This window comes from Lepidothrix coronata, unplaced genomic scaffold (assembly GCF_001604755.1).
Source record: "Lepidothrix coronata isolate B3197 unplaced genomic scaffold, Lepidothrix_coronata-1.0 Scaffold116, whole genome shotgun sequence".
NCBI classification, from domain to species: Eukaryota; Metazoa; Chordata; class Aves; order Passeriformes; family Pipridae; genus Lepidothrix; species Lepidothrix coronata.
In genome coordinates this window covers 21,086-39,536 of record NW_016690296.1, presented here as the reverse complement: position 1 = coordinate 39,536, position 18,451 = coordinate 21,086, and the positions used below count along the sequence as shown (strand labels likewise).

General features: G+C 54.0%; 2 protein-coding genes across 2 annotated transcripts; one reads left to right on the top strand and one right to left on the bottom strand.

Moving 5' to 3' along the window:
- The first annotated feature begins 33 nt into the window (after positions 1 to 33).
- RCHY1 (ring finger and CHY zinc finger domain containing 1) lies at positions 34 to 3,822 on the top strand. The gene is made up of 9 exons (XM_017825213.1): positions 34 to 132; positions 266 to 385; positions 1,114 to 1,229; positions 1,298 to 1,376; positions 1,616 to 1,660; positions 1,763 to 1,821; positions 2,154 to 2,180; positions 2,451 to 2,571; positions 2,772 to 3,822. The coding sequence occupies exons 1-9, from the start codon at positions 34 to 36 to the stop codon at positions 2,898 to 2,900; spliced, it is 795 nt and encodes a 264-aa protein (XP_017680702.1). The 3' UTR covers positions 2,901 to 3,822.
- A 4,002-nt stretch (positions 3,823 to 7,824) lies between these two features.
- PARM1 (prostate androgen-regulated mucin-like protein 1) lies at positions 7,825 to 17,983 on the bottom strand. Its single transcript, XM_017825171.1, has 4 exons — positions 17,877 to 17,983; positions 9,999 to 10,670; positions 9,206 to 9,284; positions 7,825 to 8,636 (listed from the first exon to the last, which is right to left on the bottom strand). The coding sequence occupies exons 1-4, from the start codon at positions 17,926 to 17,928 to the stop codon at positions 8,552 to 8,554; spliced, it is 888 nt and encodes a 295-aa protein (XP_017680660.1). The 5' UTR covers positions 17,929 to 17,983; the 3' UTR covers positions 7,825 to 8,551.
- Between the last annotated feature and the right edge of the window lie 468 nt (positions 17,984 to 18,451).

Here is an 18,451-nt window from a genome sequence, read left to right as displayed (position 1 = left end):
TGGCGGGGCCGGGCGGCGGCGGCGGGCACGGCCATGGCCACGGCGGGGGGAGAGCCGGGATGCGCCGGGCAGGGATGCGAGCAGGGATGCGAGCAGGGATGCGAGCACTACCGCCGGGGCTGCCGGCTGCGGGTGGGTCAACCGGGGGCGCTGGGCTGGGCAGTGTGTGTGTGTGTTTGTGTGTGTGTGTGTGTTGTGTGTGTGTGTGTGTGTGTGTGCCCCGATCCCTGCCCTGATCCGTGCCCCGTGCCCCCTCCGTTCCCAGGCGCCGTGCTGCGGGAAGCTGTACCCGTGCCGGCTGTGCCACGACGGCGCCGAGGAGCACCAGCTGGACCGCTTCCGAGTGTCCGAGGTGCAGTGCATCCGCTGCCGCCTCCTGCAGAAGGTGCGTCCCTCTTCTTCTGGGAGGGTGGGAAGGGGATCGCAGCATCGCAGGGGCGCGGGACGGGGTCGGTTGGAAGAGGCCGCAGTGGATCGCCTGGGCCCGCCTCTCTGCTCGAGCAGGGTTACGGGCTGAAGTTGTGTCAGGGGACGTTTAGGTTGGATCTCAGGAAAAGTTTTTTTCCCCCAGAGGGTGGTCGGGCACCGAACAGGCTCCCCGGGGCAGTGGTCATGGCACCAAGCCTGACAGAGTTCCAGGAGTGCCTGGACAACGCTCTCAGGGACGTGGTAGGATTGTTGGGGAGTCCTGTGCAGGGCCGGGAGCTGGACTCCATGATCCTTGTGGGTCCCTTCCAGCTCAGGATGTTCTGTGATCCTAGAGCACATGGCACAGGATTGCCTCCAGGCGGCTCTGGAATGTCTCCAGTGAGGGAGACTCCACACCCTCTCTAGGGAAACCTGTACCAGTGCCTGGGGAAGATTGTTCTTCCTCACGTTCATGCGGCACTTGTTGTGCATCAGTTCTGCCCATTGCAGATCCCCTCAGCCATGTCTTATCACGGCTGAACGGGCCCAGTTCCCTCAGCCTTTCCTCACAGCTGAGGCGCTCCAGTCCCTTAATCACCTACACAGCTCTGCGCTGGACCCGCTCCGGGAGCTCCGTGTCTCCTCTTGTCCCGAGGCGCCCAGAACTGGTCGGAGCTCCAGCTCCAGCTGTTCCTCTCCCCTCAGGCCCAGCAGCGCTGCGAGGGCTGTGACAGCCTCTTTGGCGAGTACTACTGCGACATCTGCCACCTCTTCGACCGCGACAAGAAGCAGTACCACTGCGAGGAGTGCGGCATCTGCAGGTGCGGGCGGGCGGCCGGGCCCCGGCTCCTCGGGGAGCTGGCCCTGCCCTGACAACCTCTCTCCACAGGATCGGCCCCAAGGAGGATTTCTTCCACTGTTCCAAATGCAATCTGTGCCTGAGCCTGAGCCTCCGAGGGAAGCACAAGGTGAGAATACGCCACTTAACTCCACGTCTTAAAAAAATAACACCCCTGAAGCTGGTTGGGCCTCAGCCCCATCTGAGGCCACAGGAACAGTGGTTCTGCTCCTCTAAATTCACCTAAAAGCAGCACAGAGGCTACCAGTTAAAAATACAAGAAATTTACACGTGGGAACTTTACAGTTTAGAAAAATACAGATATCTCTACAACAGAATAACTTTATCTTCTCTTTTCCATTTACAAAGTGCATTGAAAATGTCTCCAGGCAGGATTGTCCGATATGTTTGGAGGTGAGCTGCTGCTTTTCGTCCCTTGGATTACTGTGAGGCCCTATTTTTGACTGTGTTTGAATTAATTTTTTTCTCTTTTGTCTGAAACCTGCCTTGAAACAGGATATTCACACGTCTCGTGTTGGAGCCCACGTTCTGCCATGTGGTCACCTTCTTCACAGGTAAAGCAGATACCTGAGAAAGGGGAATAGCTGCTGCCTTGTGTGGGGTGTTTATTCAGCAGCACTTTGTATCAGCTGCTTACAGCTGGTTTTAAGGGACCCACGTGGTGGGGACTGTCTGTTCACCAGTAAATATTTTCTTTAGAAGGGTTGTCTTCCTTCCGCAGTTAATTTTGATGATGGGAAGCTTTCCTCTCACTTGCCCTCAGGATACTTTTAACTTCTGATTTGGGGATAGCTGTGTGCCTTTTTCCTGTGTTCAGTCCAAGTCAGTGTTACCAGTCAGTAATTACATTCTTCTTACTGAACTGCTCACTGTGTTTCCTTTTCAGAACATGTTACAACGAGATGCTGAAGGAGTAAGTACTTCTAAACATCTTACAATATTATCATAGTCGAAACATATTACTCCAGGAGGCAAAGATCATGTTGCCAGTTCTGTACCAAGTAACTTAAAGTCGATTCCTAAAGGGTTAAAGGGCATTTAAATTCCAATTCCGTTTGCAAGAACTTCCTGTTTCCTGGTGTCTGTTTGACTGGTACAATGTGAAACTCGTCCTTTTGAGTGGATTTGTTTCATGGCCTCGCTCCACCTTCTGATTTAGACATTTTTTTCCCCTTCCTGCCAGAGGTTACAGGTGTCCTTTGTGCATGCACTCGGCGTTAGATATGACCAGGTACTGGCGCCAGCTGGACAACGAAGTGGCACAGACTCCCATGCCCACAGAGTACCAGAACATGATGGTGGAGGTAAGACATCAGCCTTGCACCCGTGCCTGGTTTTGGTGGAACTGTGCCTTGGAGTTACTGGCAGTAGAGGGCACTAGGAAGTTGTCCTGGATCAGAAATCAACCTGAGGGGTAGGGAAGGATAAGGAAATGTCATGTGTAGGCTGACAGTATTTCGTAATTCCTGCTGCCAGAGCTTCTCCCTCTCTTTTCTCCATGCAGATCCTTTGCAATGACTGCAACGCCCGCTCCACGGTGCAGTTCCATCTCCTGGGCATGAAGTGCAAGAACTGTGAGTCCTACAACACTGCCCAGGACGGACGGTGCCGGCTGCCCTTGGAGGAGCAGTGACCAGGACACTTGGCTGGATGAGGAAGACTCTGCCGCGGAAGAGGCTTCCCGAAAAAACCCAACACTTGTCAGTAAAAATGCATTCCAAGTTCAAGGAGCCCTTGGCTGCGTCAGGGAAGAGAGAGCTGAGGAGGAGAGCAGCGTGATGAGCAGCTGACGCAGCAGAAGGTGTTTTGGGGGCAGCTGAAGGTGAGGGGAGGTGGAGGTGCAGCTCTTGGGGCTGCAGCTGCCGGGGAAAATGGGTCGCTTTGAGAGCAGCTTTTTTGGATAAAGCTGACATCCGCGGAGCCGCGCCCGAGGACGGCGTGTTCCTTCGGGATGACATCTTTGCTCCAGGGCCTCGGAGCCGTCGCCGTGGGCAGCTGGAGAGGGGGAGCCTGCAGGAACTGCATCCTTTGGCTTCATGTGGTGACACCTGTGTGCACAGAATTCCCCTCAAAACAAAGCTGCCCTGCCTGCCGTGATGAAGGGTCCAAAAAACCGAGGTGCAAGGCCCCCATTTTCCCCTGGACACCCGTCCTGACCTGCTGCTGTCCCTTCACTCAGGCTCCTTTACCAGCTGCAGTCACTTTTACCCCCATTTCTTCCTCATTTTGCTTCGTTCACTGGGAAGGACCAAGGTGTTGTAGGGTTTTAGACATGTACACAGCTCGATACTTTGATTTTAAGTACCTGAAAGTGAAGCACATCCTTGACATCGGGCTGAGCCTGAGATGTTCACTGAAGTAACACGAGTTCAGAGGCACTTGAGTAGTGCAGGGAACAATTTTGTTTTTTTTTTTTTTAACAGTAAATTTCATTGTGGGGAGAGAATGGAGGGTGGCTGACTGCCTTAAAAAAAAAAAAGGCAAATAAAACCCCCAGACCTGCCCTTCTGCATATGATATCCTACCTGAGGTGTTTTGCAGTCTTAAATGTCACAGAAAGTTCTTGATTTCTGTGAATTTCACATGCAAATAGTTTACAGTAAGAAGATATTAAAAAAGCTCAGTTACTCTTCGTGTTACAACTACTCCTTTTGTATTTGTTCTGTTGTAAAACAAGAGCTTTTCTTAATCCAACAGTGCCCCTTTCTGTATGGAATATTTAGGATTTGGATGTTAGCTGTTGTAGCTTGCCTTGACTGGAAGTATCTTTTTCTGGAGCACTTTTCTCACTGCTATAAATAAATGCAAAATAACATCTCTATTAAAATAAACAAATTACACTGTGTGTGATGTGCTCTCCTTTCACACCCGCTCTCCCTGGAAATTCCCAGGCTGAGTTTAAACCATGATTCAGTGCTGAAAAATGGTTGGATGTGGGGATGTGTGAGGCCTGGGACGCTGTTAGGAAAACAAGTGGGTTTAGCAGCTCCTGTGTTTTCGTGTTTTTGTGGTAGAAGCAAGACTCCTGCTGCTTTGGAGCACCCTCTGGATGTCTGCTGGCACTTGGTGACTCCACCACCTTCTGGGATGGAGACCTGCTCCCAGGTAAGCCCACCAGGGCTCCTGTCAGCCTGCAGGAGTTGTCATCCCAGAAAACTCAGTAGCCAAGTAGCCTTTGTCTTGCTAGTGGTAAAACTGTGCTGGTCAAGTCCATGAGCAAGCAGGTCTGATGCTGAACTGGAGGCTAATTTTATCCCAGCTGGAAACATTCCTGTTTGGATTCCAACCACAAGAGGAGGCTGAAAGGAAATGTATAGTCCAACTGAGCTTTGGAAGAGCAGCTCCCTCCCCAGCTGGACTTTGGTGCTGGGAAGGAAAATGATTCTTGGGGGTGGGATCCAGGTGATTTTGGCCTTTTGCTCTCCTGCTTTTGGTGTTTGCCTCTGGAAAGTGCGGGAGGGAACCTGATGCCACCAGCCAACCCCCTGTTCCACACGTTTATCTGGGCGCTGAGCCCTTGACTCCCTTTGCCAGGGAATAAATGGCACAGCAAAAAAAGGAACGGCATTTTGAGGGGGTAAAGATAAAAGGAGCAGATAAAGACGAGGGAGGAACTGCTTTATGGGATGGAAGGTACCACACGGAGCTTTGCTGCCCTGTCCCGTGGAGATGCAGCCGACGACGGGAGCGGGAAGGATGCTCGGATCAGGGCGAGGTGATGATCCCAGGATGAGGGCAGCTTGGCTGTGGGAGCTGTGGGGAAGCTCCCACAGCTGCCTGCCACCCAGAATCCCCCCTGCCTCACCAGGCAAGGGCAGAATCGGGAGCAGATGGGACCATTGCTGCCTTTTGTGGGAAAAATGTGGTGTTCCAGCAGGCACAAGGGCCGCAGGCACACACAAGGTCACGGAGCTATTAATAAAGCCAGGGCCTGCTGGAGTATGTGAAACCCGGGAGAGGGACTCATGGACACAGTGAGCAGAGCAATGCGGGACCAGGGGGCTCAGACAAGCCCTCCATCCCATGGGAATGTGCTGGGTCATGGCTCAGGGGCCGTGGGGAAAGCACATCCCTGATTTTGGGCTGGTTTCATGACTCTGGTGTGGATTTGTGTTGCTCCAGTAACATCATTTGGGGTGGCAGTGGGGGTGTTTCCTATTAAACCTCCAGGACAGCTGTCCCCTCCCGGACAGCCATCCCTTCCCATGGCTTTCCCGGTGCCGAGGCCGCTGTCTTGCCCCTGCCTGGCTGAGGAGGAGCCATCTGTTTTTAAATTTCCAAGTGGAAGGAACGCAATTAGGGAAAGGCTGGTCATGTGCTGCTATTTATATCTCAGAGGGGCAGGGGAGCATCTGTCTCTGCAGCTCCAAGCTCAGCCCAGGGGTGTGCTGGGGCCTCCGCGCTGGAAACGGGGCGGTTTCCTTTTTTTTTTGCTCCTTGATGGTCCCAGTTGGAGTTGGATCTCTGAAACCTGAACCTGTTCCTTTATCTAACAAGCCTTATTGCTCCTGGGAGCTGCAACCAGGAGCACCCCTGCTAACGAGTCCTTGCTCCTGACTCCAGTAATTCCGCCGAGAGTCTGAGGAGATGACGCTCGGAAGCATGTGGATGATATATGGGAATACTCACAAATGAGCAAAACAAGGGCATAATTAGGGAGGCCAGAGGGAGTCTGGAAGCAGTGATAAAGCAGCCTGCAGCTCTCTGGCGAGGGCAAGGCAGGAGACCTGGGGAGGGATCACGTCATCCGCAGCGCTGCTGCTGCCAGACTCCCGCGAGGTCGGGGAATGGGATGTTCTGCACGGAGCTATGTGAACTATTTTTTTCCTATATAAATAAAATATCTCCGAGGTGAAATGGAGCCAAAAACAGGGGGGAGCTGGGGGGGAGAGGGGGGAGTTGAGAGGAGGTGGAATCGAGCCAAAGTTGGGGCAGCCTTTGGGAAAAGTGGGGGTTTGCTATTTCTGTAAATAAAACAAGCCTGTGGCAGGGTTAGCATCATTGTTTTTGAAAAGAGAAGGGGAAAGGGCCTTTTTTATGGCTTGTCCTGGTTGTCTTTTCCCCTTCTTCCCTGCTATAATAGTGTGGGACAGGGACCCCTGGGTAAGCCAGGGGGTCTGAGGTGGGAATGTGAGAGGGATGTTTGCAGCCTTTGCCTGGAACACAGGCATCCCCCCTCTGAGGGCATCAGCCCCCAAAACAAAGTGCTTTTTCCACTTGGCAAATACATCTGTTACTCTTTAGGCTGTCCCGTGCCTTGGCCCGTGCTGGCAAACAGTCCTGTAGATGTAAACACGTTATCCATGTCCACATTATCCATGTCACAGGGCAGCTGCATTGTGAACAAGGGCACCGGGGATGGTTTCTGGTCCCAGGCGCTTGTGGGAAGCCGAGGAATCTATTTTCACCGTAGGATATCCCCAAAAATATGTACAACCCCTTCCTTGCACTGTAGGCACGAGAGAGTCATTCTTTTTGACCACCCAGGCACAGGGTTCATCAGGAAAGCTGACACCCCATTTCTGTTCCCTTTCATGAAAAGGGAATTTAATCCCTTGAGGGTTATATATTTTTAAGTAAAGGTGACAGCTTTTCTTCTCTCTTTATTCCCTCACGTATTTTAGCAGCAGCATTCGAGCAAAGTGAGTGATTTTTTTAATAGTTTGGGGAGGGCTTTTTTTTTTTTTTTCAATGCCAGCTCTTTGCTGTTGCTGGACAATAATGAGTTGTAGATCACAAGGAGTGAGGGAGAACCTTTCCTCTGGGGTTTTGAGGAGGGCAAGCGCAGCATCACGACACCCAATTTGCTTCAAGAGAAGAAGGGTGCTGATTTTTTTACTGAGTTTGTGTTTTATTTTAACCAGGGTGGCCTAATTCGCTGCTTCTTGGGTGCCCAAAAGGTGAAAGGGAGTTTTGCTCATCCTGAGCATCCTCGGAGCCTGCACTGCCCTGTGTGTGCTCCCAGCCCCAAGAGTTTTCCAGGCTGGCTGTATTTGGAAGGTGCAACAACCATTTCCTGCTTCTACCGAGTCTGAACTAAAGGAGGCTGAGGAACACTCAGTATTCACGGCAGAGGTGAAAAGATGGGCCACTGAACAGGCCAAAAAAGGCTCAGGAGGAAAAGGAAAATGCAGCATAATTGCACTTCCCTTTGGGAAGCGGAGCTTGGAGGAGCTGCCCCCGTTTCTCCCGACCTTTCCAGGTGGCTGTTGTGGTGCCGGACGCATTTATTACACTCACTTGATGAAAATCAGGAGATGATGCATCTGCTGCAGGAAGCAATCATGGGAACGCCCCAAGCTTTGATGTTTCCTGGGATGCTCCATTTAGGAGTCAGGGCGAACAGCAGAGCCTGTTTGCCAGCCCATGCTGGGACACCCCAAAAGTTTGCAGCGTCATTTAGAGCTGGTTTATTTATTAAGGTCACGCAGTCTGAGGGCTTTGCTTTCCGCTGCCAGGGAATTTAGCCAGGGGGAGAAGCGGCTGAGCATCCTCCTCCCAAACCAGCCCTGCCATCAGCCACCCACAGTCTTCACACACTAAAAGCTGAACACAAATTGGAGATTAAAAGGACACTCCGCTGTATTTTAGCAGCCAAGATTTTTAAGGATTAAAAACAAAGGTGTGGAGCAAGCAGCCACGTGTGTGAAATGGGTGGTCAGCGCACCTTCCCATGGGCTCCCAGGCTGTGTTTGGGACAAAACCCCCACCGTTAAGTGGGAAAAAAAGGAAATTAGGAGCTTCTGCACAGAAGCACCTACAGGAAAAGAGAGGGAGCAGTGACTGAGCATCCCCATAACTGTTCATGGTCCTGGTGAGACAAGGCAAAGAATTTCACAGCAGAGCAACACAGGGAAGTGATTTTGGGGAAAGGGACAAGTGAAAGCACAGGAGACCCCTGCACACTGCTGGCTGTGTCTCAGCAACCCCCCATTCCCCCCCAAAATCACAGAGCAGCAGCATTTCAAAGGGTGCCACGGCACTGGCTGAACCTCCATCCTCTCCTTCGACCTCCCCATCCAGTCCCCCTGGGGAATTTGGGTTCCCTTGCCTATGACAAGTGGTTGACGTGCCCCAGGACTAAAGGCCAAAATTCAGGTTTATTGTTGGCACACTGCACACCCGCCCTCCTCTTCCTGTGCTCCACCAGACCCGCCGTGATCCTGCCCCTGGCAGGGGCTCCTGCCCCTGGCAGCATCTCCTCGACAGCGGATGCTCTGCTGCTGAAGCGCTTATAAATTAAGGGTTTATGGGGTTGGTTTTTTTTTTTTTTCTTCATCCCTGCTAGGAATCATCGTAGAGAGGGTTGTTGTAGTTGCCCCAGGAGCCGTAGTCGTGGTCATCCAAAAGCCTTCCGTAGGAGGAGTGCCTGCCAGGGAGAGCAAACCTATTGATTTGGGGATTTGTCAGCTGTTCTACCGTGGGGTGAAGAAATACTCGTGCAAGGGCTCCCTAGGTCGGGCTTTGGGATATTTTAAGAGGAAGCACCAGGGCAGAAGGTAAGTCCAGGTTGGATTTTGCCCTTGTTGAACCAGACTAGACAGGGTAGGGAATTAAAACAAGACCTTTGCTCATCTCAGCTGTCAGCAGAGCCTCATTAGGGATGCTCAGCGCTGGGCTGTGCTGCTGTTTATTGTCCCAGTCACAGCGAGACCCACGGCAGCAGCTTTCCCAAGGGATAATTACTGGTTAGGGCTATGCTGAGCAGTGTCTCTGGCATTTGAGCGAGGCTCTTGTAAAATGAGGAATTAAAACTCTGCTTTCCAGTATAGAAGGGGTAGGAAACGCAGCCGTGCTGGGACCAGAGGCTACACATCACTCCACTGTGCTTGGGGACAGCATCTCCTCAGGGCTTTGTCCTTGAGCATCACCCTCGTGATGGTGAGAGGGGCTGAAGCCTGGGGGAGGTGGGGAGGGGCACCCCAAAAATAGCCTTACCTGATCTTGAGGTACGCTGCTGCCCCGAAAACCAGCACCACCACCACGATGACGGTCACGGTTATGGCCACGATGCTCCCTGTGGGTGATCCATCAGAAAGGGCAAGGTTCAGCCTCCCCAAATCCCAGCTCTTTGGCGCTCACCCCACACCCCATCTGCTCCCAGTACACCCGTGCCAGCCATCTCTGACAGGGGGAATATTCCCTCACTGCTTTTCAAAGAGGATGCAGGGCACTCTTATATTTTTGCGATGGCCCCTTTCCCATAAATCAGGAGAACTGGGGATAAAACACAGCTGGGATTTGCTTGGGGACCATGGACTCAATCCTTGAAGCTCCTCCCAGCACCAGGCAGCCAAGGCTGGAAAATACTCCACATCCCTCTCTTTTCTGACCTTATGGAGCACTTTACAGCTACCTGAGCTCACAGAAGGGGACAGGGAAAAGCTGGTATCAATTCAGTGAGGTGAACAGGAGCGAGGAGAAAAACCTGCATCACCCTAACTCAGGCTGCACCCGCCACCCAGCCACTCGTTTCCTCTCGTCCTTAAGTGCTTCAAGGCAAATTTACAAAACTAAGGATTTTTGTTCCTGTCTCCAGGCAACCGAGATTTGTCATCTACAACTCCAGGCCTCTGCCAGTGGAGCAGATGACACGGGCCCCTCTAGGAATGCTGCTGAGTGATGCTCCCAGGAAGCTGACCACCTCTTCCCTTCCGATTTGGGAGGTCTGCCCCTCCTGTCTGAGCACCCCGAGGCTGGCACTGCGTCTCTGAGGAGGGGTGTTGCTCACCTGCACTCAAGGCACGCGGCACCTCCTCCATGGTGACTCCGGTGGCTTTGTCCGAGGCCGTGGCCTCGGCCGCGCTGGGGCTCGCCACAGTCACTGGGGGGGACGTTGGCTCCACGGCCAGGCTCGATGCCATGGCCAGAGTCCCCAGGGAAGGGACATCCTCGGTCAGCGTCGGTGGCTGGGTGGTGCCAGGGCTCGCCAGGACAGGCGTTGGGGACAAGACTGAGTCCGGGTCGCCGGTGGGAAGGGAGGCGGAGGACGAGGACGCAGCCGTGCCCGTGGGGCTGGAAGCTGCCCCCAAATCCACGGTGCTTCTTGCCAAGCTGGCAGGATTTGCTGTCCGATGAGCTGGGGCTGTCTCCGAGGTGGGTGGCACCGAGCTGGGGTCGGAGGAGGCAGAGGGACTGTCTGTCACGGCGGTGGAGCTCACGGTGGTGGAGATGGGAGCAGGGGACGGTGCTGCCACAGCGGTGGCGTTGTGGCCACCCCCCTCCACTGGCCCGGAGGGCATCCCGTCTCCGGAAGGTCCCGTGGGCGTGGGCAGGGAGGGCTGGCCAGGAGCTGGTGTGGGGACATCAGCATCCCTGGAGTCTGGTGGCACCGGGATCCCCTGCCAGAGGAAGGGGGGGCTGATGGGGTGCCGGGGTGATTCTGGGGAGTCATCGCCCAGCCCTAGGAGTGAGACAAAGAAATATTAAAGACAGGGAAGGCCTTGGGGTCACGTGAGGTGTAGGGAAGCACTGAAGGTTTGGGGAATTAAGCTGGAAATAAGTTTGTTTTTAAAACGCTGAGAACCATCTAAAATAAAGAGGTGGAAAAAATGGAGTTGTGTACCTAGAGGTGAGGTTTAAACCAGATAGTTGCCCTGGCATAAATCAATGCCCATTTTTTCCCCAAGGTTGGAATCCCCCCATTCCCAATCACCCCCTCCATCTTTCCAGCATCTCCTCCCGGCAGCAGGGTAGGAAGCTCCTCCTCGCAGCAACCACCGTGCAGCTGGGAATGATAACACAAGACGCCTCTTTCTCCTCTCCCCCCCGTTTCCTTGTGCATTCATTCATTTGTCTCCATTTCTTAGCATGAAGATGAGTCATTTTCTCCTCTGTCCCCACCAGCTGACTGCTGGGGCTTTTTTCTCCCCCTTTCTAGGCCTGAACTCAGCACTGGTCCGGCACTGGCAGCTGGCTCCCTCAGTATGGTTGGGGTGAGGGAAGAGTGTGCCAGCACTACGTGACATTGGGAGGCATTTTTGTTCCATCTATTCATTTATTTACACCCCCAGAGCATCCCGAACCCAGCACTGGGAAGAGCAAGAACTCATTCCAGCTGCAATGAACTAATTATATGAGTGTGGAGGACAAAACCATTCAGTGTCTTGTGTGTAGAAGTGGTGGGATGTGGCACTGGTGAGCAGGGACTCACTAATCCAACCAAAATTTCTTCATTGGTGCTGTGGATGCCCAAGTGAAGAGCCTCATTTCCCAAGAAAAAAGGTCTTGGAGATGGGACAGAGGCCGTGGCTGCTCTTTTCTCTCAGGGATGAGCACTTGGAGATGTCTCTGAGCTTTCACCCTCCTCAGGCTGAGGACACAAGGCTAATAAACCTTAGGATAAGGGAGAGGAGATGGATGACAGGCTGGAATCTGGTTACTGAATAAGCCACCTGACTCAGCACTGTGGCTTTCCAGACCACCACAGCAGCAGGGAAGCCTGGAGCAAGCATCCTTCAGATCAAGGTTCAGCATCCATCTGCGTTTCAATAGTCCTTGCTCCGACACACCTGGACATTCCAGATTTCTCCAACAGGTACCAGGCAGCCTCTGCAGCCCAGCATGACCATCAAGGTCCCCCCAGGGCTGGGAGCCCCTTGAAAGTTTGTCACCTCTGTAAATGTAGATGCTCCCAGGCTCTCTAGGACAGAAGACAGATTTCCATCTCTGGGCAAAACCACCCTGATGTCCCAAATTGCTTGGGGTCAGCAGAGCTCCCATGATCTACTTGAACTTTGGAGGCAAACCAATAGGGAGCTGGGAAAGCTGGCAGTGCTGCAGGCCTGGATGAGTCAGGAAGTTTCCGATAATATCTAAGGGGTATAAATTCAGAGGGCGAGCCAGAACTGGATGCAGGAACAATCCTTGGCTGCTGGCTGGGTGCTCCTGGCCAAGAAGGTCACAAGTCACAATGACACTTCCCAGGAGAGAGAGCACAACTGAAGGCAGCACACTGCTCAGCCCAGGCCTGGTTTTCCCTGTCTCTCCCTACCAGCAATCCCTGCCTGTGCCGGCACTGGGCCATCCTCTTGTTTTTCCAAGCCATCAGCTTTGTCAGGTGATCTGAGACCCAGCCCAGTGGACCCCCCTGGGGTCCAGCTCTCACCTAGAGCACATGATCCCGGGAAATCCCACCCACAATCCTAGAGGCAAGGTAGGCTGCTTCTGCACTGGAATGAGGATGAAAGGACAAAAGGGCTGAGGACCGCATTGGGATGCTCCACGTGTCCCCATGTCACTCCACCCAGCTCATGGACAACCTGTCCATGGATTGATGACTGTCCCCAGGGCCGGAGAGAACCCAGTTTAACTGCAAGTCCTGTCCTCTACCATCACATGTGAAAGGGAAGATCAAAGGGAAAAAGAAAAGCCAAGGAGGGTGTTTCCTTGTTTCCCCAACACCTGGTCTGTAGGAGCTGCTGCGGGGAGCAGGAAGCAGAGCAGTGCAGTGGAATAAGGGACAAAACAAACAACTACAAAACTCCTTTTAAGACCACATCCAGTGGCTAAAAAAACTCAACCAGGGGCTGTCAGAGGGACTGAGGGATGTTAGCTCCCAAAGGATGCCGAGCATAGCTCAGCCCTGAGGAATTTGCCCATCTAATTCACTTAAGGCAGTTGACCACCCCGCTGGAATCCAGCACAGAGCCGAGGCAGGGGGCTGCCAGGACAAGGTAACCACCTGGGAAAGCAGCAGGGCCACACTTCAGAGCCCCATGGGAGCTTTGGAAAGTCCTCTTTCCAGATTTTCTTCACTAGAAATACGGAAAACAGCCGAGAAAAGAACAACCCAAAGCCAAATAATTCTAATATTCTGCTTTGGGGAATATTAACCCTTATGACCTGCCAACCTAAGGAATGAGCCATCCATGTGATGGACTGTCTCCTATTGCCATGCTGCTCTCCTGGCTCCTGGAAGCCACACAGAGGGGCAGGTCTTGCCCTTGTGGGAGCTGAGCACCTCTCATGCTCCGTTTGGGAAAGGGCTGCGTGACCTGGGCAACGCGTTTCCCAGGCACTCCAGAAGCCATTGCAGCAAATCCTCAATTGCTCTGCCTGCTGAAACGCAGCATAAAAAGCCACTGGAGGACATCTCCAGGCTGAGTGAATGACATCAGATGGAGCAGCCTCGCTGGAGCAAACAAACGTCCACTGATAAGGCAGAGATAGAGCTTTTAACAAGCCAGAATTCATTGTGCTTGACATAACCACCAGAAGATCCACACGATCTAATCCACACCCCTGCTCTCAGCCCAAATTAACCAAGGCACCCAAGCCCCAGCTGCAGTCAGGGGTGCTCCTCCAGCAGCCAAGGCCACGGGGATAATGAAGGTTTCCATAACATGAATATTATTCATTCCGCCTGCCAGCAGCGTATCCTGACTGTGCTTAAACAAGGAATCCAGCCACCTGTTCTGAACAAGAAATACAACAACAGGATGAAAACAAGCCCCTGGAACATGGAGATCTGCTGAGCACCCATTTCACAGTGTGCCTCTGCAGCAAGATTGGGTACCACTTTCTATATCAGCTTATCAGCTCAGCAGCTGTTTTGGGGGCAAACACCAAAAAAAACCCCATGTAACCAAGACAATACCTAAGCACCAGACTGCTCTTTAAAGTAAAAGTCTACAATAACCTCACTCCTTAACCTATCCAGAGAAAGGAAAAAAGAACCTTTGGCAGGTCCTGTATTATGCTGGTCCTCACCAAGTGCTGACGACAGAACAGCCCCGACCCCCCTGGTCCTGCAGTGTGTGTGGGTTTACAACCAGGTTAAGTGATGCAGAGCAATAAAACAATCTATATTTAAATATAAGGATTTCCTGTTCACGACCTCGTTGCCTTGGCTTTGGTTTCTGTGGCCAGGGATTCCCATACCTTGTGCTGCTTCCTTTGCAGTTCCCTTGCTCCCTGTTCATGCTCAGCTGTAACGTTCACCGTGGTTTTTAACTGTAAAACCGGAACCATCTGGCTGAGGATGGCAAAAGCTCTCCTTATGGTGGCTGGGACTAAACAAAACTCGGTTTTGCTTTGGGTTCAACTAGTTTTTCCAGCTGCTCAGCCCTGCACTGCCTCACCTTCCCTGTCACCACGCAGTTTGGGGTTTGGTGACGTTCACTTCTCTCCTGCCTGGCTGGAGGCCCCACCTGCAGTACACAGGGGTCTGACTGATCTCTGTACTGATACGGGGGAAGGAACACAGAGGATGTGGTGGTTCTTTGGGTTCTTCATTTGTGTCTTTCTTTTTCTAGGGCGCTGTTGCGGAGCTCTGCCTCATTGTCTGCCGAAAATACAGATGATGGGGAGGCCTGGGAGCAGCTCTGCAGGCTTCAAGCTCTGTCTCACACCCACCAAACCTTTCCATGCCATCGCAGAGGGAACACCCAGCTGGATTAGTAATGGGAAATGGTAGCTCCTGGGGATACCTCTGGCTGCTGTTGGGCCTCAATTAGTAAACCAGAGCCAACGTGGAGACTCCTGAGGTCTGAAGCAAAGCTCCAGCACTGCATGTGTGTGCTGGTGACCCATAATGTGGGCAGCAGCACCCCTGGGAGATCTGCTGCTCCCTTGCCTCCTGCTGCATCACCTCTGCTTTCAGTGCCAGGTTCTGTTGGTGACGGCATAAAACTGGCTCTGAGAGGAGGAAGAGACTAAAGGGAGAAAACCAGGGGCCAGACACACCAACAGGTAAAAGGCAAAGCTATTCCCTGACGCTGCAAAGAAGCCAAGGCCGTCAGATCAAATAAATCTGCAGTTGCTCTGATTTACTGGCGAGCCGAGCCGGCTTCCTGCGTGATTAGTTTTATTCTGCTGCATGGTCGTTAAGTGCTTTAGGTCTAATTGCTCTGAGGCTTCATGTAGCTAAGAGAAACAGCTCCACAATAGAAATCCACGTGCTGTATCCGTGTGTCCCTCACCATCCTGAGGCTCTGTCCCAACCGTGCAGCTGGCCAGGACACCCTGGGGATGTTCATCCTACTGACGAGCCGCTCCATCAGTATCCACTTCCCCGGATGTAGCAGCATCTCTTGGCAGTGCACAGACTGGTTTTTGCAAAAGGCAAGAGCAAAATCCACGTGGCTAAATAAAGGTGGGGATTTGGGGAATCTGGTAGTCTCTGCTCCTCCCAGCTGAGAATAACTTTTAAAACCCGTCTGGCTGCCTGCACGCTGAACAGTCCCTGTGAGCTGCTCCTTCCTTGCCTGGGGTGGGTGTCCAAGTTCTCCTCAGGCACCACCTGCCCCATGATCCCAACCCAGGGGTGGCATAAGAAACCCACCCTCCACACAAAGAAAATGTGGTATTTCCCCCCAAAGCGAAGTGTTGCTTAATTATTTAACTCCTGAAGCCCTTGATCCTGAAGCTGCAATGGAATTACAACAGAAAAGAAGGTGAAGAGGAGTCTTTATGTGGTTGGGAGAATGGCAGACAGACCTGCCTGCTTGGGACACCTCACAGAACTTTTTCCCAGGCGAATATCTTGGATATGACTTCGGAGCCAGCCAGGAATGTTGCAAACAGCAGCTCTGCCCAAGTGACAACATAACAGCTCCGTAATTTTCCTGGCCAGCTGCTAATTACTGCTTCTAGGTGCAGCTTTCAACGTGCATCAGCCCCATTCCAGCCCTTCCCATGAGGAGAAGCAACTGGGTTTGGCAGAGGAATTTTGGAGCATCCTCTGGTATTAGAGGCGGATTGTTCCTTTGGGCTGGGAGAGGGGATGATTAAGTACCCATCTCTTCTGTACTTCGAGGAGGGGCAGAGCCAGGAATGCTCAAAGCTTTACCTCCTCCACAGCAGCCTAAAACAGCCCCTGAGGCTCCCAGGTCCCCAAAAAAGCAGCTTTGCCACCCCGAGTCTCCATGAAGAAGCACTCGAAACCTTTAAAGCCAAGAGCTGCCTCTTGCAGGTGCTTTAAAATGTCTCAGCCAGGGCACAGGGTGAATTGCTGAAGGGGAAAGCAGGCTCAGGGCTGGGCATCATCTCGGGAAAGCAAAGCAGGTTTGAATTTACATCCCGAGTAAGGAGTAATAACAGGATCAAAACTTCCCTGTGTGAGACGCTGTTATTTCATTACGTGGCCAGGCAAAGCCCAGACTTCTTTTACTCCTGCCCAGTGACGTCCTTGCTGTCACTAAGTCCTGAAGAATGAGCTCAAAGCGTATTTAAATCGTGCTCTGTGTTTCCTCCCAAGTGATAGACATATATACGTTTAAGAATTATTTCTATGGGGACAAAAAAAGTCATGGAAAGCATCTGAAAGATGCTCTGGGGGCGTTTGGGAGCAGCTCGAGAGCCACGGGACCACAGTCCAGGGAAATCTTTCCCGGCTTTTCTGCCAAGCCTCGCTGGCGTTGGTGCTTTAGAGAGGGATGGTCGTGGGAACAGCTTCGGGTTTGGCCCGGGCGCTGGGAAAAACCCGCCTCCCAACCCCGAAGGTTGGCTCCTAGCACAGACTGGCTGCTTTGGGGGCAAATTGGGGCCAGGCAGGAGCCCGTGAGAGCAGCATCCCCAGCATCCCCGCGGAGCAAAATGTTCATCCCCATCCCTCCCAAATAGATTTGCTTGGAAAGCGCAGAAACAGGAGCTTGTTGGCAAACTCCCCCTTTACAGGGAGAAGGATTCATTCGGCTCTCCCTCCCCTCGCACCACTGGGGTCGCTTATCAGAGGAAGGTTTCCCGCAAGCTGATGTGGTTCGGGGTGGTGGTTTGGGGTCCTGCAGCCGCGACCTGCCCAGCTGCTGTTTTGGGGACGTGGCTGAGGGGCTTTGGGCTGTCATAGCAGGGAGCGCAGAGCTGGCCCTGCTGCCTCGTCCCCTCGCTGTGCTCTGCCGGCGGGGATTGATAATGACAGCTCTGCCCGATGGATTTCTCCTCGCGCGCGTCCCCGGTTATGCAAGTGTGTTTTCCATGTTTCTGAGCAGGCAGCTCCTCGTGTTGTTTATTAAAAACCCAGCCGGGGTGGGTGGCGGGGTGACCCTGCGCTCGCTGTCGCATCGGCCGGGGGCAGAACTGTCTCCTCTGACCGTCTCGGTGGGGGAAAAGGTGTCAGATTGGGTGTTTCTGCGGAAGGGGGAGGCTGGTGCTGCTGGGGGGAGATGCCTGGAGCTGGTGGGGAAAACACCAGGAGCTGGGGATGCGGGAGCCTCCGCTCAAGGCCAGGGAGAGACATAAAAGCTCCTTCAAAGCAGTGACCGCGCTGGGAAGGGGGATGCAGGGCTGGGGGTGAGCACCAGCCCGGGCAGGGGGGTGCCCGTGAGGAGATGTTGGTGGTCCCATGAAGTTGTCCTCTTTCAGGGCAGCCGGGAACCCGGCTGGGGACCCTCCTGTGGGGCAGGGGATGAGGAAAAGAGGGATGAAACACCCCTTGCCCGCTCCCACCGGTGTCATTGAGGGAACCCCCGGGGGGGCGTGAGTGGGACCAATGGTGGTGGGTTGCTCTGCGGAACCCTTCTCCTGCCGGGAAGGAGCCGGGCCGTCCCAGGCAAAGCGGGGGCTTTGCCTTCCCCCCGTCCCCGCCGCATCGCCCCCATCCTGGCACCCCGGGGGCTCCCCGGTGTGTGTCCCCCCCCGTCCCCACGCCGGTGCGGCGGCGGGCGCTTACCTGCCGGGAGGAAGAGGAGGGCGAGGAGGAGGAGGCGGCAGCAGCAGCCCATGGTGCCGGCGGCGCTGGCAGCCGCGGCGGGAGGGACGCACCGCCCGGCCCCGCCACCGCCACCGCCCCGGCCCGGCCCCCGCCGCCGCCGCCACCCCCCGCCCTCGCCCGGCCCACAGCGGCACCTGCCGGCCCCGGGCACCGCGGCGGGGATGCGGGACCCGCACCGGCGGGGCGTGCGGGACAGCGGGAGGGGCACGCCGGGCACCGGGAGGAGGATGCGGGGGGGCTCCGGGGGGAGGATATGGGGCGCTGGGCGCTGCGTGTGGGACCGCAGCATCGGTGGGTACCAGGAGCTGGCTGTAGGGCACCAGGCCCCGGGGAACACCATGCTGGGTGCTGGCACTGGGACCAGTCGCCCTGCACTGGGATGACTGGATGCTGAGCACCTCACACTGTCAGTGGGCATCATGATCTGAGGACTGGGCATGGGGTGCTCTTGTCCCAGCCAGTGGCACCAGGTGGGGGATCAGGGTGCCCTGTGGCACTGCCACGTGTCCCCCTTCATCCTCAGGGCCATGCCA

Excerpts from the sequence above, each read along its gene's own strand:
- RCHY1 (XM_017825213.1), top strand. The coding sequence starts at position 34 with ATGGCCACGGCGGGGGGAGAGCCGGGATGCGCCGGGCAGGGATGCGAG. Across the intron at positions 1,661-1,762 it reads ATTGTCCGATATGTTTGGAG|GATATTCACACGTCTCGTGT; the intron begins GTGAGCTGCTGC and ends GCCTTGAAACAG. Across the intron at positions 2,181-2,450 it reads TACAACGAGATGCTGAAGGA|AGGTTACAGGTGTCCTTTGT; the intron begins GTAAGTACTTCT and ends CCTTCCTGCCAG.
- PARM1 (XM_017825171.1), bottom strand. The coding sequence starts at position 17,928 with ATGGGCTGCTGCTGCCGCCTCCTCCTCCTCGCCCTCCTCTTCCTCCCG. Across the intron at positions 10,671-17,876 it reads CCTCCTCTTCCTCCCGGCAG|GGCTGGGCGATGACTCCCCA; the intron begins GTAAGCGCCCGC and ends TCTCACTCCTAG. Across the intron at positions 9,285-9,998 it reads GCCGCGTGCCTTGAGTGCAG|GGAGCATCGTGGCCATAACC; the intron begins GTGAGCAACACC and ends GATCACCCACAG.